The sequence below is a fragment of the Sturnus vulgaris genome, chromosome Z (genome assembly GCF_052056855.1).
Source record: "Sturnus vulgaris isolate bStuVul1 chromosome Z, bStuVul1.hap1, whole genome shotgun sequence".
NCBI classification, from domain to species: domain Eukaryota; kingdom Metazoa; phylum Chordata; class Aves; order Passeriformes; family Sturnidae; genus Sturnus; species Sturnus vulgaris.
In genome coordinates, this window is record NC_142283.1 from 37607120 (window position 1) to 37633158 (window position 26039).

Below are 26039 nucleotides of genomic sequence, written 5' to 3' on the forward strand. Positions count from 1 at the left end.
GCAGATTATTCTTGCTCTCAGATTTATAAGGCCAACTCCCCAAGCACCCTCAACACATCTGAAATAATTATACTCCCTAAATATCACACACAGACCTAGGCCAGTGTCAATTACACAGAGTAATTTTATTATTAAACACAAGCCAGACTGAATCAAAGCAATATTTAGATTCTGTGTTGCCCACAGAACCATCAGTGCTACCTAATTCCAGCAGTTCATCTAGCATTCTCTGAGCTTAAAGTTAGCAGATCCTCAGATAGGACAGGAACCTTACTTCAGAAAGGAGCAAGTCTGTTTCTGCAGCAGTCCAAAACTCCAGGGATGACAGAATATTCATTCTTCTTGTTTCAACTGAGTATGGAAAACACTTCTCAGCTCACACTCTCCCAAACAGAGCCCCCTGAGATCACACATTTGAAGCCTTAAATATCTTCAGATTGGGAATTCAATTTAGATTTCATCAGTGTCCCTGATTTTCATCTGCAAGTGATAATACAATCTTGTACTCCTGACTGAGGCAGTATTCTGTGTACACACTGACTTATTCTGGGGAAAGACCATGCTTCGACATTAAAGAAGACCCACCATTTTAGAAATTAGTATGCACACAGGATTGATTTATGCCTGTAACTGAGTAACAGGGATATCTGAGGGAAAAGTGTTTTGTTAACATAAATAGAGTCATATTTTTAAAGAGGGGCTGAAATAGCTGTGCAGTATCAGAAAAATGAGAGCTGACCACACCCAGGGGACCCTGCAAGTATGTCAAGAATTCAGGATCTTCCTCTTTTTCAGAGGTCAGCAAAGAGGTGGAGGAAAGGGACAGCATATAAATATTCGTTTAGTCAGTAACACAACTGGGGCGAACAAAAGGACTGTGACCCTATATAGGGACCTTCCCTATCAGTTCCTCTAAGGAACAAACCATAAACCAGCAGGAAAATCTTAAACTTTGGGTCAAAACAGATGCAGGAGCAGAAAACCCGAGTCTCTATTATTCTTTCCATCTTATTCTTTTAAAACCATACAAAAGCTTTTCTCTTGTCACAAGGCACTATGTCAGACCCCATCACACAGAGGAAATGGGCAGCTGTTCCAGCTTACCCTGAAATAAGCTCCTTCCCATCTGTTCCTCCCACCAGTCAAGTTTCCCTGGGAGGCAAAACGTACTCAGTCCTTGTTTGGTCTTCCTAATGTCATTCAGCGAATCAACAATACAAGAAGAAAAACTGCAGAATTCGAAGTAAAATTCAGTATTGGCTTTTGGGGTACAAACTTAAGGACCACATTACTGTATCTAAAGAACTCCAATGTCCTCAAACAAAGTCATAAGAATCCATTACTGTCATTTAAGCCTGATGTCAATGACAAATACAAACAACACAAGCTGACAAAATACACACGCACATGCATATCAATTACTTAAAATATACCCTCAGAAGCCAGTAACATATTTGTGTATCACAGAAAGGCAGAACTATTTAATGCTGCCGGTAAATACTGTTTGTTAAATAAACAACATTAAATCTTTCCTTCATCTTTCATTCTTTCATCTTTTTTTCCTTTCCCCCCAAGACAAGAAGGAAGGGGAAAGTTAATTCTGACAGATAAGCTATTCTCACAAAATGGCTAAGGAACTGGAGCTTAAAACCGATCAACATAAAATTCATTTAACATTAAGATAACAATCAAGCTGACAATCAAGATTAAATCTAAATGTCTCCTGTGAACAGCAGAAATACTAGAGCAACCACTTCATTTCTACATGCACAAGCAACCAGGTCAACAGGAATCCTAGCAGGGTAACAGCTGGAATGGTGGGAGAATGATGGACAACTATCTGTTTTAGGTTACTTGAGAAGGCTAAAGAAGCATCCACAACAAGCAGCTCATGGTCACAGCACAAGTCTTTACAATTGACTGTTTTACATCAATAAGCACCTAGAAGTAGCAGAATGACAAAACCACAATGATTGGAGGAAGATTAAATGAATTCTGGCATCACAGTATCTCTGGGATCCACGTTGCATCTTGTGCCAAAAGAAACCACTCCTAAGGTAAGTGCCCTGCTGAGAATGATACAAGATCACAGGTTTAATGAACACAAGATGTTGGATAATAACAGGGATGCAAAGAAATCATCCATCCTGTCATCCCGATTAGCACTGCAAGTGAAGAGATACCTTCAGCCATCTTCATATTTCTTGCAGCAGATCTGAAAACAGCTGTTTCATATACTAATTGTTGTACTTCCTGGCAAAGCACTATAGTATCCAAGGGGGAAGTTCCTCTTCGTGAATTCCTCCTCTTAGGAATTATCATCTGCTGTCAACAGAGCTCACAGAAATTAAGTGAGCCATACAGTAGAAAGACTAACACAGACCACCAAGTTTCTTAAGTTAAAGCAGACACATGTAACTACAAAAAACTACAAATGTAAACTACAAAAAAAGCAGCACTTTGAGCAAATCCATAAAAGCATCAAAACCCTAAAATTCTGCATAGGTGTGACAGAAACCACAGGAAAGTGACTAAAGAAGTGATACAAAGTCTACAATCTCAGATCAGCTGCAAACAATCTCTGCCTCTATCCCTGCAGTGAAATAAACCCCTCACCTTAGAGATCTGCATTAAAAAAAAAAAAAAGAAAAAAAACCCAGAAAAACCATCCTCTAAAAGGCTTCTCTCTGACTCAAATAGCAAAACACAACATCAACAAAAAGGAAAAGAGGTAAAGGAAGGGGAGGAAGTGGAGGGGAAAGGAAGTGGGGGGAGGAAGGAAGAGAGCAAAAGGAAGGGAGCAAAAAGAAAGGGAGGGGGCAAAATAGGGTGAAGTAGGAGGAGAGAGGGGGAGGAAGGAAATTGAGGCCACTCTAAGATCCACACACGTCACAAGTGAATCTCACCTGTAGCTGTTGGCATTGCACTACAGTGTGGGGCAAAAATAAGCATAGCCTTTGACATCCCTTTTCTCCACAATCCCATCTAGCTATGGAGTCATGTCCAGCTACCTTGCCCCAAAAGCAGGCAAAACCCTTCCTACCTCTCTTGGCACCTCCCAGAACCCATCTACCAACAGGACAGAGCACTTGTGCCTTGGATTTGCCCCACATTTGTTCAAGGATCTTGTGAATACTTAGTTATCCAAGAAAGTATGACCTTGGAGGGAAACTAAATATTCCATTTAACATCACAGGCAAGGAGAAAAAAAAAAATCTGAATTTAAGGAGCAGCCTAATAATCTTGTTTGAAAGAAAACAGTGTAACTGGGTCAGAGAGAGAATAGTCCAAGGCTATTTGAAAAGTGTGGCAACAAACAGAAGGAAGGAATACCAAAGACTTACACAGCAATAATCCTAAAGCTGGTGGAAGGAAAGTTCTCTCTCTTTTTTTTTTTAATATGGTATAAATTATATTCCTACTCTTCCTTCCCTTGAGATGCAGCACAGAACTTAAATTTCAAGCAGATCAGTGGGTGGAAGATCAAAGAATGTTTTTCAGAATTTGTTTTCTACCTACATGGAGGTGGGAGTAATATGTCATAGGCACCAAAATGTATGTGTGACATTGTATTAGAGAATTCCCAGTCTGAAAAGAGCCCAAAATTCCTCTTTTAAAGTGGCAGAGTGCATCATTCCTGGAGACTACCAGCCTGTATCCTCCACACTTGACAGCTGACATTCATCCTTGGGACCTGCTATGCATTTCATTTGCAGCAGGAGACAAGTGACAGCCATGGCTGACAGGCTGGAGAAGCCAAACATCAAATAATTCCCTTGTCTGATCTACCTGGACAAGACACTACAGACAGCTTGCCTCCACAGATGAAAATTAACCCCCCAAATTTTCATTATGAGGCTGGTATTGAGCCACATAATTGCGGCCAGTAGCAATGGAAATTCTTAGCTGACTCTGCTTGGGTTTCACTCCTTACTGACACAAAAGCCTGGTAGGCTAAGTGAGATCTTTTGAATAACAATTGGAAAGTAAAGAGGTGAAAGGTTGAAGGAGCAAAAATAATTCAGAGAAATGCAGATTGTCAAAGCAGAACACGTCCATCCTGAAATCCAGCCTGCTTCCCAGTTAGATAAGCAATCCCTCGTACCACCTATAGACTATGCAAAGCAATCCCAATTCCTGGATCACCTTCAAAAATTCTGTTTAAGCCTTGTTTAAAGTTCTGCTTTCCCTGCTCAGAGACACAGTTGGTATTAGGCTTTTACTATTACGAAGCTTTCTTCAACTTAATATTTGGGCTTATTTGACTCTGGGAAAAAATATATATAGATTTTTCCTTTTATATGCACTGAAGTAAGTTCCTGAAATGCAAAAAGAAAATATATTTGCATTTCAACAGGGCAGGAAGGTGTCAGGAATCTCTATCATTTAAGGGGCACAAACCAATACACACACCATCATAACCTGCTCCAATTCTCAGTTCTGCACAAGCATGCTTTAAATGGTATTGCTCCTGAATAGGACAAATGACAACACCCAAAAATCTCTAAGTTAAAGGAAACAAAGGTTGTCATAGTAGGAAGGTTCTCAGCGAGGATGGAGAAGAGTGAAGACAAGCTGGGTGCTCCCTATAGTCACTATGGATCTGTGGCTCCTCTGAGAGTAAAAGGAAAGTATGCTTTCACAAACAACTGTTTAAAACAAGGATTAATGATTTAATCCTGCATTCCCTGACTTTTATACTGCCAGATTAGACGCTGCTGTCTCTTAGCAGCTGAAAGGGGCCTTCCATAACAGATCTATTTCATACGCATAAGAAATGGCGCAAAAATACTATTTCCAACAGAAGTATTTTTAAGAGATAAAACTTTATTTTGGCGAAGAAACAAGGAGGCAGAGCTCTGTCTAATTCAGTGGAGCAAAGACACTTGGTCCTCTCCCTCCTCTGCCCACTGCTACAGGGTGTTACAGCAGTCAGTGTGGTGCTCCTGGGGCCATCTTGGCATGCTGTCACACGCTCTTATCTCCCCGACTTCATCAGGTTTCCCTGCAAGCTGGGAATTTCTTGCCAAAAAGTGACGACATGGATGAAGTACAGAGACTGCTGATGACAGCAACTAGGGTGCACACAACAGTCCAATTACTGTGAGCTCGTCTCCATAAAGGAGGGAGAGACTGTGCTAAATACCTAACTAAATACCTGAAATAACTGGAATGGATGAAGATGCTAGTAATTCTCTTTAAACTAAGTGTTTGCTTTGGAGGGCTTTCAAAGGGAATTTAAAAAAGAGAGGGAGAGCGAGAGGAGGCAGAAAGACAGTGGCAAAAACCCCTTAATTAAAGTGCAGGGAACCGACAGCAACGTGAGATAAACCCTACTTTGCAGCTTCTGTAGGAAATTGCATATCCCAGGAATCCTGATCAAGAATTCAGATTATTTAGGAAATTAAGGAGGACTGGTTCTTCAGAAGAGTTCAGCACCAGCAACTTCAAGTTAATTTGGTCACTTCATTACAGTGCATCTGCAGGAGATAAGGCCTACCCAAAAAACAGCCTTTGAGAAAAAGAAGATTTTTTATGCAGGATTGGCATCTTATCTCCATTAGCAGCCCCTGTTAGGATGAGTCTAGCCAAGTCTCTGTAGAGCATCCCAGGTACCTCAGCATGATGGAGGTTCCCAGATGGTATAATAGGTCGGTGAAGAGCTACCATCCCCTACTAAAAGACACACAGCCAGGTATGACTTCCCCACATCCAGTGCTCATGTCAGGGGGTAGCAGTGCTGCCAGTCAGCCCAGTCAGATGTTGGATGATGCCCATGATTCCATGAATGAGGTGTCCTGGACACTGTAAATGCAGAGGACATTTACTTAAACAGGACAGGAGTACTTTGCACCCAGCCTAAAAACAGAGCACCCCTCCCAGAACACTGACTAACAAAAGCAGGGATCTATTTCCTCAGCGAAGCCTTCTTGCAGGCTCTCTGTGGACCAGAGAAGACATTTTATCTCCTTACATATGAAAGGCCTTGTTACCACCATCTTCCTGGAGTGGACTCCCAAACACAGTATCTCAAGATGACAAAAGGAAAACATTGTGGCCAGCACCATACAAGCACTATATTTGCAGGGACCACACTGCCCACAGGAATTTAAGCAATAATGTATGGTCAAAATTAGGCTCTTTTCAAGCCAATCTCCTCCTCATTCCAGAAAAGCTTGTGAAGCCCAGCTTTGAAGAAGGCTACGGTCACACAGTACAATTCCCTAGAATATCATTGTGACATAGTAGCAGATTAAGGCTGGTGTGAGCATGTGAGAAATAAACCACTCCTACACTGTAATCATGAGGTTCTTGACACTGCCAAAATGTCAGATTGATTCTGTTTTCTTTCCAAGGAGGGAGATCCTAGCCATGGCTTCCCTTTCTGCATATATATATATGTGATGAATACATGAATACTACAAGCAGACCCCATGGGGAGAAGTGCACTTTTAATTACAGTTTGGCATATCTGTGTTTATGGGTCCCAACTTTAAAAGCAACCTCAGATCTGACTAAAGGAGTGACGAAAAAGGAAAGGCAATGAATCTTTGTGCAGATGGGTGTACAAAAGCAAAACTTTTTAAAATGTTAAATGAAAAGAGAGCAAGACATAAGGTGAGCAAGATCACATTAGCATTTCTCATTTCTACTTTCGAACCACAGTAAAATACTTGTTCTCAAAGCACAACTAGTGACACACAGAATCAGATCATGAAGGCCTTGTGGTTTGTAACAAAAATGTTGTCACTGTCGGAAAAAAACCTAATAAAACATAGAGATAGCTCCCCCACGGAGGTGAAAGAAAGGAGTAACTTGATCTAACGTCACAACTTTTCTGAGGCTGTGATCACACAAAAGTGTGACCCTCCTCATGTGTTGATGGCTGGCTCTTGATATGCTATTTTCCTATCCAGACAAAACACTCAGGGGGCACACTCTGCACTCAGGTTGAAGGGATTGACAGAAGGCCACGTTTGACCGACGCCTGTCAGCCAGCTCTCCTGGATAGCCCAAGCATTCGCATTTGCACCCCTGACTCTGGGAACTGAAGCCACAATAAATGCTGCATAAAGCTTCAAAAGCCCTGGAAGAACACTCAGCTCTCCTTGGCCTTCCTTCTCCTCCAGCACTGCTCAGCTTTGCTCTGGGGCTCAGCAGAGCTGCAGAGCTTCAAACAAGGTTGCAGCAGGGCCAAGAGGAGAACATGGATAGACTGCAGAGGCAGAAAGGCCCACTCGCTTCTGCATTAGTCACCAGTGGGTGCTCAGAACCTCACTCCCACAGGGACACACTGCCACCCTGTGGAAACTGCTCTTCCTCTCCCAGGCGGCTGGGCAAGGATGCAGGGAAAAGGGTCGCAGCCTCACCCGTGCTCAGTGGCTGCACAGGTAATGCAGCAGCAAGCCACATGCGCTTTGGTGCTGTGCTGAAGCAGGGTCCTGCGAATTTAATTTATTGAAACTAATGCAAAAATTAATTTCCGCTCGGTCTTTGTAATTGCACATTTAGTAGCAGCTTGGCTGCTGTGAACACAGTAGCACAATTACTTGTACTCACTCCCCTCCACTGATAAATTAAAAAGCAAGGGTCAGTTAATCAAATCTTCAGACAAGCCAGAAGGAAACAAAAGCTGGTCACCACCTCTGTCCCTAAGACATCAAGGAAGCACAGAGAAAAGGGCAGAAACCCTTAAGCAAAGTGGGATACCAACACCAAACTCCTTCCATCTATGTCCAAAAAATAGTGAGCCCTGGAATTTGCTTTGGGTGAAGAGTCAGGCATCCCTAGCATTAGCAGATGAGCGCTAAGCACCAAGGTACAGCCACAACTGCATAATTCTTTCAGCAGGAAAACAAACAGCAGGTGAGCACCAGTGGAAGTCTCTTGTCAGTACACTCAGGTTATTTAAACACAATCTGGAGATCTATTTATTCAGTAAGGGCTGTAATTAGCCTACAAATTAATCTCAACACATCCCTCTATGGCAAACTGAGAAATGAGATTCCTTGGGGGAAAAAATAATTCAAGTGTGGCTGCTGACAGATATACAGATTCAAAAATTAAGGACATTAAATCTAAAATAAAGAGTGGTTGAGCTTATATTGAAGCAGGAGAGCCCAACAAAAAGCTCCCTGAAGAAAATGAATTACCAATACTAGAAGACAAACTGCTGCTTTCAACTATGCAGGTACATCTGTATTTCACAATGGTCCTGACAAAAACCTACAGAAGAGATGGCAACTCATTTGGTTTGCCTCAATAGGCATTGGGTCAGCTCTCAGACTGGCAGCCTCTTATTTTTATTTCTATAAAAAAAAAAAAAAAAAAAAAGAACTCCAGTGCATGTGCACCTGTCTTCATTTAAGCAAAGTGCTGTTTCATGCTAGCAATCAGACAAAAAAGAAGTGAAACATTCTCATTATTATTGATAATAAAACAAGGTTTGTCCTGCTCAGCCTCTTCCTCCATTCTTCAGATTTAACTCCTGGCACAAACTTAATGAACAAAAGCTGAAGCAATGCAGCCTGTGCCAGACAGCACATTATAATCTGAAATTACATCTCTAGCTCTAATGTGAGTACCCCAAAGTACCTTTGATGAAAAAACACATACGCCTTCTAGAATGTACACAGAGATCAGGCTTAGCCTTTATGTATTTGCATTCAGAGCCAACTGGCTGCTTCTGTCCGCTGTAATCAGGAGACAGCACTCTGGATTGGCACGACCTCAGGAGTTTACAAGACACACAGCTCTGGGGAGAGACCTGCCTGCAGCTCAGTTTCACCTCTCTGTGCTGCAGAGACTCTCCTTCACTATCAAGTGAAGAAAACAAGAGAATAAACGTTATATATGTTATGTATGGTCTGGGAAGAGAAATGTGCCGATCATTTGTCATGTTTGACAATTAAGATTCAGAAAATGCAAGATGCGTATTCTGTTTTGAACTATCTTTCAGTAAAAATGAAACCCACGTTCTGCAGTTAATTCCTTACCTTCAAGAGCCCTCTCGGGAAGTCCTTGCCATCATTCATTCCCTGGAGGTTAGCAACGAACTCTTGGCAGGTCATCTTTTTCCCAATGTTCTGAAAGGAGTGCCAGAAAAACACAATATCATATTCCTGCTGCTTTCCCAAACGACAGGAATGAGCAACATCAGATTAAATGCATTTTCCTGCTCTCCTTCAAGTCCAAGGCAGGCAGCACTAAGAAAGCATGCATGAGATTACTCATAGATGAGCATCCTTGTATGCATATAGCTAGAAAAAGGAAAGTACTTTTGCACTCAAAGGCCAACACACACCCCTCAAAGAAAACCCAGCTTAATACTAGGGGTAATGAAGAGGACAATTATGAAGATCTCTGGTAGTTGCATGGTGCCTTATATCCCATGTCTCATGACATTTCCACAGGCTCGCTCTCTTTCCTTTCTCCCTGTCTAAGTCTTAGATCAAAAGTTGCCCAAATAAGCCACAAATGGATAGGAACTGTTTGGCTGTTCTTACATGTCTGTGTAGGAGCTAAACTACATCCAGAGTTTGAGGCTGCCCTAAACGACTCTTGAATCCCTGACTCCACCACCCCTCAGAGGAAGTGTCTATACTCGGTCCCCCAGGTGCTAGAAGGCCCCTGCTTAGCATGCAGGGAGCCTTGTGAGTGGGCAACAATTACAACACGGCATTGATGAAAAAAGACACCAAAGACATCTGAGGAAAGGAAAGCAGCCTGAGATGAGCTGTGAAATGTGGTATAGACATAGAGGAAAATAGGGCTCTGTGACGGTCATGGTATCTTTGAGGATAACACCATCATCAGTCAGGAGATGGAAGTGAAGACTTTTCCACTGTCAGGGCATGCTTTTTCTGCAGAAATACAGTAGAAGAGCTCTGTGTGAGCTTTGTTTTCAGCTAGGAGGAAGAGTGCAAATTAACACAGGACTGGAGCACAAGGAAGGGCACCAGTTGGTAATACAGGTCATTCAAGGTTATGAGTTACATCACAGCTTAAAGTGCATAACCTCTATTTCCCTTCCATAATGTACGATCAGGAAAACCACTGAATCTTGGCCATCAGCCTCACCTAGCCGATAAGGAAGATCCCATAGCAGCAGCCAGCACAAACCTACAGAAAAAATGTTAGCAGTAACCCTGGAACAATTCATGGCTTCCCACAGATGGCTCCTGACAACACAGACAGGCTGTAACCCTGGCTCTATGGTTGCAAAGCTTATAGAAGACAGCTCGTAACTTCAATCTTCAGGTGCAGGCTGGAGCTGGTCTAGTAGACTTACAAGTGCTTTCCTTTCTCCCTGCAACTTCAGCCTACTTCTATTTATTTCCTCCATGCAGCAGTTTGCAGCTTCCCCATGCTGACCAAAGCCAACAGCAATGGGGCATTGCAGACAAATGGCTGTTGTGCTGCAGGACCAAAGTTAACATCTCCATATGGTGCCACAGAGGTTCCAGAAGATGTGGCTGGTGGCCTGGAGATACCTCGAAACTCTCTAGCACCAGTGTGGGTGATGACCTCTGTGCAGAGAAGCAAGCATGCATTTCCAAGACATACCTAGCAAAAACTGTTTAGTTACAAGTAGAAGAGTGGTAAGAAAGGGAAAATAAAGGGGATAAGTAAGAGTTAAAGGCAAGTGTGAACTAAAGGCAGAACTGCTGCATTACAGCCCTACAAGCAGTGGAGCTGATTGTGAAATAGAGGTGTCTGTGCTTATGATCAGCATATCAGTAACAAAGAGAGCTCATAGAGAGCTATATAGATAGGCCCTGTGATTCACTTGCTTCCTGCTCTAGCAGAATCCTGGTAAGGATGGGGCAAAGCATTATCTTTGTTACGAAACAGGCAATTAGGCTTATCTTCGAGGGCTGCATTCCAAGTAAAAAATGCCAAACTTACCACCTATGTGGAAAAATGTAAAGCAGTAAGAGGAAGACCAAAATTAGAGGAAATCAGAGGGGTAGGAGGGAACACAATGACACACCCATGGACATAATACAAGCAGGAGTCTGGCAAATACTACAGCTGCATATACACAACAACACACTGTCAACTGCCAATGGGATAAACCTCCAGTTACACACAGCAACAGCAATGATAGGTCAGAGCCAGATCGTCTATTCCAGTACCTACTGAAGACCATAAGGGCTTACTAAAGCATTGCAGGGAGCAATGGGAATTGCTGTCAGGCTGATGTATGGCCATTATTTGGTCTCTCTCCCTGGACTGTGAGGCCAGGCAGGCTGCAAAGCAGGAGCTCCAAGCTGCTCACCACTCTAGGGAGTGGGATACCTGTGCAGAAAGACTCAGGTGTGCTCAAGAGAAGCCTTGGTGGTAAGAGACAAACTGGGGCACATTCCTGTACCCCTCACTCATATTCACAAATGACTGACACACCCTTCAGTAGGGAAGGCTAAGCCTTCAGAGAAAAAAATTCTTCAGAACTCCCTACCTCCTCCTGCTTCCACAACCTTCAGACAAAAGCATTCAATTAATGGGAAGTGGGTCTCAGAACTCCTTGTGAACACTCAAGTCTTGGTTTTATTACCTGCAGTTTCACAGGGGCTAAGTAGCCCACTGAGACAGACCCAGGGTGCCTTCATGTTCTGCTGCCCAATCTAACACCCTTAATGGTAAAGTTCCCAAGGGACACCCTCCTGGAAGAGCTCTTTCAAGTGCAGTGGAAGGCCAGAGAGAAGTCCCAGAGCTGCTTGGCTGAAGGCACTGCTTTTGCATATAATCATGCTATGCCTTCCTGTGTTTCTACACATTCCATCCTAACTCCAGGGCAGAAAAAGCCTCCCATCAGCATGGGAATACCTTGCATAGCAGATGTATTGCACCACGGGTGCTGAAATACCCATCCTAAGGCTACTGGCACCCTGGAGCAGCATGACTAGGAGAACTCAAACCAGAATACTATTTCACCCAGGCAGGCACTGGGGAGAGGTGGGTAGTGAAGGAACACAGGGCTCCCACTCAGCATGCCCACATCCCTCCTCCATTCTCTTGGCTCTGAGTACACCTATCATTTGTCTGTGCAAAACTCTGCTTCCACCAGATCTGCCCCCTGAAAATGAATGTCTGCAAATATCACCTTCCCTTTGTGATCTTCCCAAAACTTCTTCACTTCCTATCTTTATTCGGCCTTCCCATATGTTTGTACCTACTGTAGAGGGGAAGCCAATCCCAAGTACAGCTTCCTAGGTCAGGGCCTGCTGCAGGAAGGATGGTAAGCACACCAGAAAGACAGGCCTGAGGACAAGGAGTATGCTCAGACATTATGGCAACAGTAGGCACAACGCCAGCTTACGAATGACTGATCAAGGCATGCTGGAAAGGCCTGCCCAGGACAACAGCGTGGGAGTGCAGCCTTCTCACTGTTTGCTATCTGCAGGGGCTTTATAAGAAAGCCACCAGCACAAGGCCTACCACAAGACCACCACATCCTAGCATGGTGTGGATAGGAGCAGTCTACACATAGCTGTGCATACTCACATGGCCATGCAGGTCTGTGTTCAGCAGCATCATGGCACACGTGAGACAGTGAACTCCATCTGCAAAAAGAGAAATAGCCAGAGTCACATGCAGAAGCACATCTGGACCTTTAAGAAGCTGAAACTGAGACTCGTAGACTAATTGACTCTGTTCCCTTTATAAAAATCTGTTATATTAAGGAATACACGTAATTGAGTAAATGAACAATGAGGTCATCACACAGCTGCCAAACCAGAACAGTCTTTCTTTTATCTTTTAGCAACTGTCAAAACTGTCTTGCAGCACCCATGGATGAGGCAAGCAAGACAGGAAATCACGCTATCACTCTTAGCTTGCTAATACCAATATTACAGTCTAAATCAACACTTTCTTCTTCATTTACTTCAGTGAAGAAAGGGAAAAGTAAAATATATTCGTTCTTGTGTAAAGAGTGGGTGCAGCAGGGTATCCTGTTTTTCTCCCCCTTTGGCTCAGATCAAATTCAGTGCTCAATTAGACCTAATTTTGGAGAAGCACCGTCAGTTATTTATGCTGCCTTGGCTCCATGCTGGGTAGAGAGCACTCCAGGGGTTTTTAAGCTGGTCCTGTGGCCAGGGCCCTCAGCAATAAGCCAGATTCATGGAACCACAGAATAGAGTTGGAGGACTGAGAGACTGAAGGAAGTGATTACTGGCTCAAAACAATTGAAATGTGTGTGTAGGGGGAGCAGCTCTGCAGAAAATGGAATGGTGCACTGCTCCACACTCCACTCTCTGGAGCCTCTAGCTCAGAACTGCCACCAATCACTGGCACATTGAAAGCAATGCCCCACACCCTGCCCTGGAGCCCCAGTCAACCTCATCTGGGGTAGCTAGATGACTGGAAGCCCCCGCCAGGGGTTGCTTGCCACAAGAAGCCAGAGCAGACACCAAGATGTGTGATTGTGTCCCTACTGTCTCTGAATTTTAGGGAAGCTGAAACCCTACTAGGACACAGGGCAGTAGCTACATCTTGGTTTTTGCTCTTTTTTCTACTTTTCTTCTTTTCTACTCCTAATTTCCATTTTCTGAAATATGGGTAATTAAGGTTGGATGAGTAAGTCAATGCTCCATGAAATGTTTTATTCTGACTGAACGTTTGTTTTAAATTTTGCCAAATTCCTGAACTTCTAAGGTTTACTAGGAAAGTTTGGTTGTGAATATTCTGTGAACTTCTGTCAAGTTTCTTTGTGCTCACCTAAGGAAAAAGTATAGTACTTTAAGACCTTTTTGAATAAACATTCCAAGCAAGTTTAGAAGTCGCCCTACAAGGATCATTAAGTCCAACTCCTGGCTCTGCACCGGACACCCCTAAGAATCACATCATGTGCTTGAAAGAATTGTCCAAACACTTCTTGAACTCTGTCAGGCTTGGTGCTGTGACCACTTGCCTGGGAAGCCTGTTCCAGTGCCCAACCACCCTCTGGGAGAAGAACCTCTCTCTCATGTCCAGCCTAAACCTCCGCTGACACAGTTTTAAGCCATTCCCTCAGCTCCTGTCACCATAGAGAAGAGATCAGTGCCTGCCCCCCCTCCTCTCCTTATGAGGAAGCTGTAGACTACAATGAGGTCTCCCTTCAGTCTCCTCTTCTCCAGGCCCTACAAACTATGGGATCTCACTGCTCCTCATCTGTCTTCCCCTCTAGACTCTTCTCCATCTTTATATCATTTTTCAGGATACTTTCTGATAGCTTTGTACTTTTCTTATACTGTGGTGCCCAAACTGCACATAGTTCTAAGACCCTAGGTTAAGTGTGTAGGATTTAAAAGCTTACTCAGGATTCGAAGCTGCAATTTCTCTCTTGCACCCTGGACTAGAGTAAGGCAGCCAGATCATCAGGCAAGTCATTATTTCACTCTGGACATGATGCACTTGCTCTACCTGACTGCCTGCAGTATCTTGAAATAAGAAAGGCAATATGTAGGACAGAGACAGCACAGGAACAGATCCTGTCTTAGTCCTAACTCTTTCCCTCCCCTGAAGGACAGCCAGTAAAGCTGAAGAGGTGCAAAATGCCCAAACATCATCTCAATGAAACATGGGCAGGTCACAAAGCAAGGTGTAAGGAGAAGCAGTGGTACTCCAAGTGTAGCAGCTCTTTCTCACACTTGAAATGAAAGGTACAACTAAACCAGTCATTGCCTTCTTTTTCAACCTCCTCCTTCAGTGTGTGATCAGTGTGTGCTGCAATCACAGGGCTACAAGGCTCTGCCAGCATGTCTGGCTGAACACAGCAGTTATGCCAGCAGACAGTTTGTCCTCTTCTGCAATCCCAGTTTTCTTAGGTTTGATAGATGTGCTTGTTTGTTTCCATCATCTATTTCCAAACTGACTGAAAAAACATTGGCAAGGAGGAGCACTCTGATGTTAGCTAGTCAAGATGAAACCATGCCAGGGTCTGGATACAGTACCCAAAATTCACCCCCACAACTGGCAAGAACTCGCATACCTGTTGCCAGTGCATGCAGACACAAGTGCTGAATGGAGCACTGAAAGTGAACAGCCTCTCCTCCACCTGACATGGGACCTATTCTTGCCCACATGAGTACAAGTACCAACACACCAAAGCTAGTGAGACCAGAAACTACAACTGAGAAAAAATCTGGAGGTGCCATAACTGAGGATTAATATTGAGGAGGGCTAAACAAATATTGAGGAGGGCTAAACACCCTTCCTTCTGAGGGTTTCGATGCTTACCAGAGACAGTCTCTAAAGTGTGGTACAGTGACTACATAGCTTCATTTTCCAGGCATACACGGTGCGTGCTATTGAAGGTGAGAATGAAGGAAGACCGCAACAAGCAAAGATCTCAGTATCAGAAACAAAGTTACCTTGAGAAGAAATGGCATTTGGGTTGCACTGGTAGTATCTGCTGGAGAAGTGGATTAAAACTCTCTCTCGTTCCTGAGTTTCTCCAATAAGTGAAAAGGCCTTAAAGAAACTCCTAAAAGATCAGTGGGAAAAAAAAATGTGAAATTAAGGTAATAAATCTCTTTTTGTTTCACACAGTGCACAGAGCAAAGCACACATCATAGCAAGAAGTACGTAAGCACACATTCGGTTCCAAGGAGCCTTTCTGGGAAATTGGGTTATCATTTTGCGTGCAGTTAACTCCAACATTATAGTAAATAAGGAAGCTTTCAATTACCACTGGTCTCAGCCACAGAATATATAAAATAATAAGTAATTCACCATTTGAAAGAGCTGTTCTTACTTTTAATTTTCTTTTCTTTGGGCAATGAACTGAAACACGCATCTTTTATGCATGACAAGATATCCAGGATGTTCTCTATTGTCTTCTAATTGCCCACCACCCCTGCACCTTTTAACTTTACTTCATTAATACTGCTCTCCAAATCAGAGAAGCTACTCCAGGTAGTGAAGTCAAGTAAGTGCACAGCACTCACAGCTAGCAGCCAAAGTGTGGTCACTTATCAGAGTGGCCAGGACCACATCAGTGAGGGAGGAGTGTGACTACTTGACCTGCAGAAAATATCTGAGCAAAAGGTCAGAAGACTTGCAACATCTCCCACTGAGCTTCAACAGGAGGAGGAGTAACTTGGCCCTCCTGAGGTTCTTGCTCATGAGAGCCCAGGGTGCAGGGCTGGTGCGTATCTGGGCACATCCACTGGATATAGCCAGCAAGCCTGTGCAGAGAGGTGGGGAGGACACAGATCTTTCACTTCTATTCTCCTACTTGAACACCCCTCCTCTTAAACAGATTGCAATTCTTCCCACTAAAAAATTGCATCTCACAGCCAAAGATGACCTTCTGCATTAATTTATCAGGATGCTTCTAAGAAAATACTGAAAAACACAAACCTTCTGGATCTGAAGTAAGAAGACATACAGAATGACTGTCTAATAGACAATTTTTAAACATGCCATGAGACTGAAATTAACACCAGGTCTGAGAGGAATGGAATATATTCCTGGAACATTCAAATCTATCTAATCTCGATGCACAAACTTTAGTTTTTTCTCTCTGATGTAAGGTCAGAGACAAGCTGTACTTGCAACAATCTCACACCCACAGAGAGTGTGATCTGCCTGGTAATAACTTAATTTCACACATAATGTATTGCAAATAATCCTATTCACAAGTAGATGCAAGTGAATCTTCACAGGGTTTCTCTGTCCTTCCTACTTTGTGCTCCTGTCCTGGTTGTGGCCAGGACAGAGTTAATTTTTAATATAAAGGCTGACATTATTTCTGATCCTCTTGAAGGGACTCCCAGCTCATATTTACAAGAAGTGAGCAACATGTACTACTACTAGAACTACAGAGCCCCAGCCAGGTAGAAGAATGGTACAATCAGATGTATTGGACTGTGTGGATCCAGTGCACTGGCACATCAGACACACAGGAGTGTAAGGCTTTTGTTCACACCGACACACAATGTACTCTGATGCCACCAAGATATGTGGGGACAGAATCCTTCTCTTTCTGGGATGCCAAGGGGATCCCAACAGCTGACTGCACTGGAAGGTGGAGACAGCCTGGCTGGAAATGAATGGCAAAACCACCCCACTGTGACTGGCCCAGAGGCCTCATGCATCCTTGGCACAGGATACCTCAGAAGAGGATATTCCAAGGACCCAAAAAGGCATTGTTAGGATTTTGGGGATTCCTGTGGAGACAGAGGAAATGAGAGAGCTGAATACCTTGCCTGGTCTCTCAGAGGACCCCTCTGTTTTGGGACTGCTGAGGGTTGAAGAACAACAGGTACAGTCACTACCACAGCACTGCAGCATTGACAATACTGCACCACCTGGGACCCTGTGACCTCCATCCATGAGATGATCCATGAACTGGACAGCCAGGAGTGGTCAGCAAGACTCATTTACCCTCTAACAGTCCTATATGGTCCCTGTGTAAGCCCAGGGACCACTAGACTATCATGGCCTAACAAAGTCACACCACCACTGGGTGCCACTGTGCCCAACATGCTGGGACTTCAGTATGAGCTGGAGTCCAAAGCAGTCAAGTGGTGCCACCATCGACGTTGCTAACATGTTTTTCTCCATTCCTTTAGCAGCAGGGTGCAGGCCTCCGTTTTTTACTCAGAGGTGTGTGACATACATCTGGAACCAACTTCCCCAGGGGTAGAAACAAAACCCCATTATTTATCCTGGACTACTCCATACTGCACTGGAAAAGGAAGTGTGGAAAAGGGTCCTAGAACACTTCTAATATATTGACAACACGACCATGCAGGGCAACACAGCAGGAATTTTTGAGAAAGGCAAGAAGACAACCAAAATACTCCTGAAGGCTGGTTCTGCCACACAGCAAAGTAAGGTCAAGGGACTTGCCCAGAAAACTCAGTTTTTAGGAGTAAAATGGCAATATGGATGTCATCAGATTCCAATGGACATGGTCAATGGAACAGCAGCTATGGCAGCTATATCCCCACCAACCAGCAAGAAGGAAACACAGGTTTTCCTAGGTGCTGTGGGGTTTTGAAGGATGCACATTTCAGATTACAGTCAGATTATAAAACCTCTCTATCACGTGATCGCAAAGAAGAACGATTTCAAGCAGGGTCCTGAACAATAATGAGATTTTGAACAAATTAAACAGGAGATTGCTCATGCAGTAGCCAGTCAGGACACTACAAGATGTAAAAAATATGCTCCACAGTGCAGCCGGGAAGAACGGTCCTTCCTGGAGTCGCTGGCAAAAGGTACATGTGGAGACTCGACGACGACCCCTGGTGTTCTGGATTTGGGAATACAAATATTCCAACCCCTACTGAAACAGACACTGGCAACTTACGAAGGGGTTGGAGCTGCCTCAGAAGTGATTGACACCGAAGCACAGCTCCTCCTGGTGCCCCAGCTGCCAGTGTTGGGCTGGATATTCAAAGGGAAAGTCCCTGCAACACACTGTGCCACTGTGGAGTAACTGGATTGCTCTGACCACACAGCAAGATTGAACAGGAAACCCCAATCAACCAGGGATCTTGGAAGTCATCACTAACTGGCCTGAAGGTGAAAATTTCAGACTACCATCATCATCGGAGGAGAAGATGACACATACTGCAACGGCCCCACACAATAATCTACCTAAAAATGAAAAAGAATACCCTCTCTTTATTGAGAGGGACAAATCAAAAATGGAAAGCAGGTGTAGAGAGCCCTATATGACAAGTCACAGAAGCTACTGAAGGAAAAAGTGGATCAAGCCAGGCTGCAGAGCTGAAAGCCATCCAGCTGCTTTAATATCACTGAATGAGAGAACGGCCAGCAATCTACCTCTGCACTGACTCGTGGACTGTGGCAAATGCTTTGTTGGGGTGGCTGGACTGACAGAAAAAGCCAATCAGCATTGGAGAGGGAGGGAAACCCAACTGGGCTGATGAATCAAGAACTCACTGCCCTGCTAGAGAAGCTGGCTGTAGAAGTACATCATGAAATGCACACGTGCCCAAGAGTCAGGCTACTGAAGAACATCACGACGATGGAGAAGTGGATCAGGCCACCAAGATTAAAGTGTGTCTGGTTAATCTGGACTGGCAATCTAAGAACAAATGACTTCTGGCTCAGTGGGCTCACAATGCCTCAGGTCATCAGAGAAGAGATGCAACATACATGTGGGCTTGTGATCAACGGGTGGACTTAACCATGGACGCTCCCCCCTAGCTACCCGTGGCTGTGAACATGTGCTGCCATCGAGCAGGCCAAGCAGGTAAAGCCCCTCTGGTACAGTGAGCAGTGGCTGAAATACAAACATGGGACAGCCTGGCAAATTAGTTACATCACATGGCTACAAGCCCACCCAGGCAAGCACTACATGCTGACATGGGTGGAAACAACCACTGGATGTCTGGAGATGAACCCCATGAAATGGGGAGATGAACCCTCACACCAGGGCCCAAAACACAATCCTGGGCCTTGAGATGCAACTTCTCTGGCAGCATGGCACCTCAGAAAGAACTGAGTTGGACTAACAGGACTCATTTCAAAAAGAGCCCCAGAGACACACGAGCCAGAAAGCACAGGATTGAGTGGGTATAACATATTGCCTAATATGCACCAGCCTCTGAGAAAATTGAATAGCACAATGGACCGTTAAAAATTACACTGAAAGCAATGGGTGATGGCACCTTCAAACATGAGAACCTGCTTTTAGCAAAGGCTACTTCATTAGTTAATACAAGAGGCTCTACCAATCAAGCTGGTCCTGCCCAATCAAAACTTCTACACTGTAGCAGGGGAAGAAGTCCCTGTGGTATGTACAAATGTTTCAGAGAACATGGTCTGGATCAGTTCTACCTTTTTGCAAAGGTAAATCCATCCATGGGATTGGTTTTGCTCAAGGACCTGAGGGCACTTGATGGGTAATGTAGAGGGATGGGGAAATATGAGGTGTACCCCAAGGAGATTCAATTTTGGGTGAGAATGATCTGTAATGTTCAATTGTACAATACTGTTTGCCACTGTATGCCATAACTACTATGGAGAATGAATATGGACTGCTCCAGAGATACCAGTCATGAGCTCCCGATGCAGACTGCAACCAGCCAAAAGCACAGCAGCCCTCCTGCCCTGGAAGACATCTAGAATAGACAGAACCCACGGTCATGAACTAAATGAACTTAACAGACATCTTGAAAGGACAGCCACTAACTATGGAAATGACACTCATGCTTGCGTTTATATATATACACACAAATATATGTAGCTGGAAGGTGTAGGGCCTGGACATGATATAGATGATATAAGATAAGGGGTGGAAAACACACTGATTCCGGCCAGGACAGTTAATTTTTGCAGTAGCCAGGAGGGGCAGGAGCCTACAGGAGTAGCCTAGGAGCCTGATGTTACTCTGTACCACCTCAGGTCATGTGCAGGGATAGTAGGGGGAGGCATCCTTTCTGGTCAGGTAGCATGGTGGAGCAGTTGAGGTATTGCTGGTTTCCACATGGTGAGCACTTGCATGTGGATCACTCACCTCTTCTGTACACTCTATAATTGTCACTGTAACCCTTCATTTTCTTATTTCATTTACTGTTTCCAGTAAATTGTTCTTAACCCTCAATCTTTGCCTTTTGTGCCTCCAGTTCTCCTCTCCAGGTGCCCCATGGGGAGGGGGAAGGGAGCAAATAGAGCATGGTTTCAAGTGTTTCAGTGGGAATATTAAATTGGGTAATACTGTTCCTAAACCCACAACAGCTCCCAAGGTACATTTTGAGAATTAGCCGTCTTTCTGTCTCCTACCCTAGTCTGGGCTCTTTCCAGCAATACTTCCTGCTCATGCCAGGCACCACTGACCTATACTATCTCCTCCTCTGAAGCACATTTACCCCCGTGGAAGCTGACTTGGAGAGGCATCTAATAGAAGAATATTGGTAAATAAACAAGGCAGTTTCCTCACTCTCAGAGCACAATGCTTCAGCCAAGGACCACAGGGATGAGTTACTGCCCACAGGAAGAACAGAGAACATAGAACATACTGAGCTGGAAGGTACTCAACAAGAATCATTAAATCCAACTCCTGGCTCTGCACAGGACGCCCCTAGAATCACACCGTGTGCTTGAGAGCACTGTCCAAACACTTCTTGAACTCTGTCAGGCTTGGTGCTGTGACCACTTGCCTCGGGAGCTTGTTCCAGTGCCCAACCACCCTCTGGGTGAAGAACCTCTCTCTAACGTCCAGCCTAAACCTCCCCTGATACAAGGTTTAGCCATTCCCTCAGGTCCTGCCACAGGTCACCACAGAAGAGAGAAGAGTGCAAGCCCCCTTCTCTTTCCCTTGAGAAAGTTTTAGACTGCAATGGGGTCTCCCTTCAGTCTCTTCCAGGCTGAACAGACCACGGGACCTCAGCCATTTCTTTGGCTTATCCTCCAGGCCCTTCACCACCTTTGCACCCTTTTTCTGGATACTTTCTGGTAGCTTTGTTTCTTTCTTATACTGAAGGGACCAGAACTGCTCCCAGCACTGGAGGTGAGGCCACCCCAGTGCAGAGCACAGCAGGACAATCCCCTCCCTTGCCTGGCTGGTGATGCTGTGCCTGATGCACTCCAGGACAGAGCTGGCTCTCCTGGCTGCCAGGGCACTGCTCACTCATATTCAACTTGCCCTCCACAAGGACTCCCTGGTCCTTTTCCATGGCATTGCCCTCCAGCAGCTCGTTTCCAAGTCTTTCGAAGGTGCAGAATCCAGCATTTGACCTTGTTAAATTTCACACAGTTGGTAGCTCCCCAGATCTCTCATTCATCAAAGTCTCCCTGCAGGACATTTCCTTTATGGTTCCTCTCAGTTTAGTATCATCAAACTTCCTTACTATATGTTCAAGTCCTGTGTCCAAGTAATTTATGAACATGTTGAAGAGCACACAGCCTCAGGTGAAGCCCTGTGGAACACCACCAGTGACAGTGACATCAGTCTGACATCACCCCATTCACTGTAACCCTTTGTGCCTAACACATTAGCCAGCTGCTCACCCACCACATGATGTGTTTATCCAGCTGTGGGCTGGACATTTTCTCCAGAAGGGTCCTGAGAGAGACTATCAAAAGCTTTACTGAAATCCTAAAAGATCACATCAACTAGCTTCCCTTAATCATCTAAGTAGGTTACCTTGTCATAAAAGGAAATTTGGTTGGATAAGCAGGACTTTTTCTTCATGAAGCCATGTTGGTTGTGACCGATCACTGCACTGCCTTTCAGTTATTTTTCAATACCTCCCAGAATAATTTTCTCCATAATTTCACCAGGCACTGAAGTGAGACTGACAGGCCTATAGTTTCTGGGGTCATCCTTGCCCTTCTTGAAGGTTAGACAGTTTCCAGTCAATTGGGATCTCTCCAGAATCCCAAGACCGTTCCAAAATCATTAAGAGAGACTTCACAAAGACATCAAACAGCTCTTCGAGTATGTCTGGATAAATCCCATGTGGCCCCGTAGACTTATGAGGATCCAGATGGAGCAGCAGATCCCACACAAGTGGGAGTTTATCAGTCTCACAGCCATGGTCCTCCAGCTCAAGGACTGAGCCATTCTGCATTGCCTTTCTCTATTGACTTATCTTTTTAAAAATATTTTTGTTGACCCACACATCTACTGGTCAACTGGTTCAAATGCAGCTGAATTTTGTCAGCTGGCATTTTCTCTCTACAGTAGTGAGCAGCAAATTTGTATTCTTCCCACATCACTTGACCTTGCTCTCACTGGACAAACACCTTGGATTTTTTGTGTTAGCTCCAGAAGAACCTTGGTTATCCAAGTTAGCCTTCTGCCTTATCTGCTTGACTTCCAACATTTTCGATTTGCCTGCTCCGGTGCCCATAGGAGGTGGTGACCAGCACTGATGGATCCCAGCACCTTCAGAAGCATTTTCTCAGGGAACTTTACTAACGAGTTCCTTGAGCAGCCTGACGTCTGCTCTCCCTGTGTCCAGGGCTGGACTCCAGAATGGATATTGAGAGGAGCTGGAGCAGTCACCCCATCACATTCCCCTCCTGTAGTCCTGCAGAGGTTGCAAGCGGTTGCAACCACTCAGGAGGTGCATGGGCAACATGTATTCAGGGAGCGGACAGTGATGGAACAATCCTTCCCACGTTTCAGACTTGTCACTGATGCTGCACAAGAGCCTCCCACAGCTGGGAGGTAGCACACATCTCAGCAGCTGCCTCCAAAATGCTCAACAAACCACAGCTTGTCAGCAAGCCAGCAACAACAGCACTGTTACCTCTGACTCTCTGCCAAGCATGAGGTAGCATGCCTCAGTTTCCTCTGGCTTCAGGATGATTCTTTGTCCCTAACTCCTGTTGCATGTTTAGGGCATGTAGCTGGCAAATACTGCAGCTACTCTTGAAACCTCAACAACCCCTTGGCTTGTTTAAGTCCTACATGAGCCCGGGCACATTTTAGAGAAGGTCATAACTATTAATACTAACAGGAGATCTACAGGGAGCAGAGATCTCCTACATATGCACCACAAAGCAATTATGTCTTGGATTTCACAATTTAAAAGAAGGGTATATTTAGCATCACACTTCAGGGGTGCTAAAAACTGGAAAGAGCAGCAGACCTTCTACTGCCCAGCAGCTCCCATCCCATGCTGAGTGGGTGCTCCAGCTTGGCTCCACTCCCCCTGCCTCAGGACCAAGCAGTTCACGCTTGTGCAAACATGTTCCATTTCTACCGCCTTCAGAAGGTAGGCCTTTGTGGGTGCCTTGGATCTGCTATGGTCTCATGGCATCAGACTCCCAGAAATACATTTGCAAAGCGGGTGAGAAGCGCATGCACACCTCCTATATTTTAATTAGAAAAAAATTACTTAAGTAACCTCAGTTACTTAAGTAACCTCAGTCAAATGAGTTAAACTCATTTAAATCCCCTTAAGCACCAGAACACCAGCAACTGCACTAACAGGCCACTGCTACACAAACTTGGTTTTGACTTCTGAGAAATAAAACACTGAAAAGAAACATTGCCGAGATCTGATTCCAGTGTAAAAAGGAATGAAATTTGAAGGGCTGGGTCTTCAAACATCCATGCTGACAGTTACCAAACTCACTAGAGCTTTCTCCACCTAGAAGCTTTTGCTGTTCTGCACATTTCTGGATTCCTCAGGGAGGCACAGAGAGAGGAGCTGCCGAGACAAACCAAACCCTGGTCATAGTGCACTGCAGCAAGGTAGGGTAAGCTCCAAAAAGCATCAGCCAGAAAGTCTGTGCAGATCGGCTGTGAGCAACACTGTAATTCCTCACTAGCACCTAGCAGACTACAAGTCCCCTATTTTGCTAGTGACTGGACACTTTTCTCCAGCTTCTCTGTATAAAGGACCATCCTTAAGCAGGGCCACTCAAATATTTTCCTCTCCATCTGGCTACCACTCCAGCAGCATTGCGGCACACCAAGCCAAACAGAAGAAGAAAGTTTTGTCCCCAAAATACATCACAATCCTCTCTTCATCTTCTTACATTCCAAAAGGATGACCATGTAAATCAGGACAACACTGCAAACAGCACTGTTACTAAAATAAGAATATGAAGTCCAGAAATAGTTGTACCTGAGTGAACAGTCCAGCGTCATGCCTGTGAAGTCAAAAAATTTAAGATACTCTTCGGCCACAAGCTTGCTGAATTCATTGCTGAAGAAAAGTGAAGAAATAAGTAATGGTTATCATTCAAGAGTGAACTCCTGCAGAACCATCAATAAGAATGTGGCCAAAGGCCTCATATGAGCACATACTTTTTACCCAAATGTTTTGCCACATCAGAGCGTTTGAATCTGTCCAGATGGTAGAGGCGCTTAGCCAGGCGCCTGGCTGCTTCCAAATTGCTGCTGCTGCCATTGCTGAGATCATGGCCCGGGGCTCCAGTGGCATCTTTCTCCTGAAGTTCATTGCTCCCCATGGCTGCACTGGAGTCTAACACCACATTCTGTGGTTCAACATTGCTGTGAGATTAAAAGAATATGGAAAGAATAAAAATAAGATAACATTAGAGTTTCCTCTTAGAACAGAAGGCCATTAACTGTATGGAGGCAAGATGACGCAATGTAACAAAATCCACTTAATTGAAGAAGTATAGAACAGGGACATTCACTTAGTAGTCAGCAGAAGTTAAGGGTGTTTTAACAGACAGCCAAATACGGACGTTCCTTCTGACTGTGCTAAATATCCTCAGCTTGGGCTCATTTCAGAGAGAGCTCTTTGCTATTATCAGCCTACAACTGCACTAGAGTGCTTCTTGCATTAGTATCTTTTAACCCAATTGCTTGCTCGGCTTGAAGAGGCCTCTTAGCAAGTAGGAAATTAAGCATTTTTCAGGGGAAATGCAGTGATTAAGCTAGGGTGATCACTTACTCCAAGCTGAGTCAGAACAAGTCCCTTCCTCATTCTTCCCCAGTTGTCCTGGAAACAAGACAATTCCTTAAATCTAAAATAATATCACCAAAACTCTCTGTGGCTTCTGCGTTGCCCATGAGCAGCGGACATCCCACGGAAGGCACTGCTAGAAAAAGCAGGACTCAGAGCAAAGAGCTCACTTTGGATTATGAAAGATACAAACCACCCATGCCAGCCTGGAGAACTCCTTGCTTCATTTCTGCTCCCTCATGGTGGCAATTATTTCCCTCACCAGCTGCTCAAAGTCAAGATGCTCAGCATAGCAACCCCAGGGCACTTCAGGAAAAATCATGCACTTACAGATTCCTCCCACCTCTAATAGGAATGCTCTGGCTGAGCTGTGTGCCTGCTTTGCTTCTCCCATGAAAGAGGCAAGAGGCCATAACACCAAAAAGGGCACCCCCATATACACACCCCTGCAGAATGGCAGGCTTTTAACCTTTTAACTTTTCTCTGACACTGGCATGAAAAGCTTTGCAAAATCTCGGTTCTGTGTATATGTGTGTGTGCATTTGACAGCATTTTTATTTTATTTCTATATTTTCATACTATACAGAAATTCTTTCTAATAAAACCCCATTTACACAGGGCTAATGAATGATCAGCAAGGGTCATCCACAGGGCAGGTATGAGTGGAATGAGTTAAAGATG

The 26039-nt window shown here is 44.5% G+C and overlaps 1 protein-coding gene across 1 annotated transcript in view; it reads right to left on the minus strand.

Annotated features, from left to right (window-relative positions):
* PSD3 (pleckstrin and Sec7 domain containing 3) overlaps positions 1-26039 on the minus strand; it is a 104804-nt gene that overhangs the window by 51215 nt on the left and 27550 nt on the right. The window contains exons 4-8 of the mRNA XM_014882376.2: positions 24731-24937; positions 24549-24629; positions 15357-15469; positions 12508-12566; positions 8997-9086 (exon numbers count right to left, since the gene is read on the minus strand). Coding sequence (XP_014737862.2) covers positions 8997-9086; positions 12508-12566; positions 15357-15469; positions 24549-24629; positions 24731-24937 — 550 coding nt within the window. The remainder of the gene's footprint in view (positions 1-8996; positions 9087-12507; positions 12567-15356; positions 15470-24548; positions 24630-24730; positions 24938-26039) is intronic.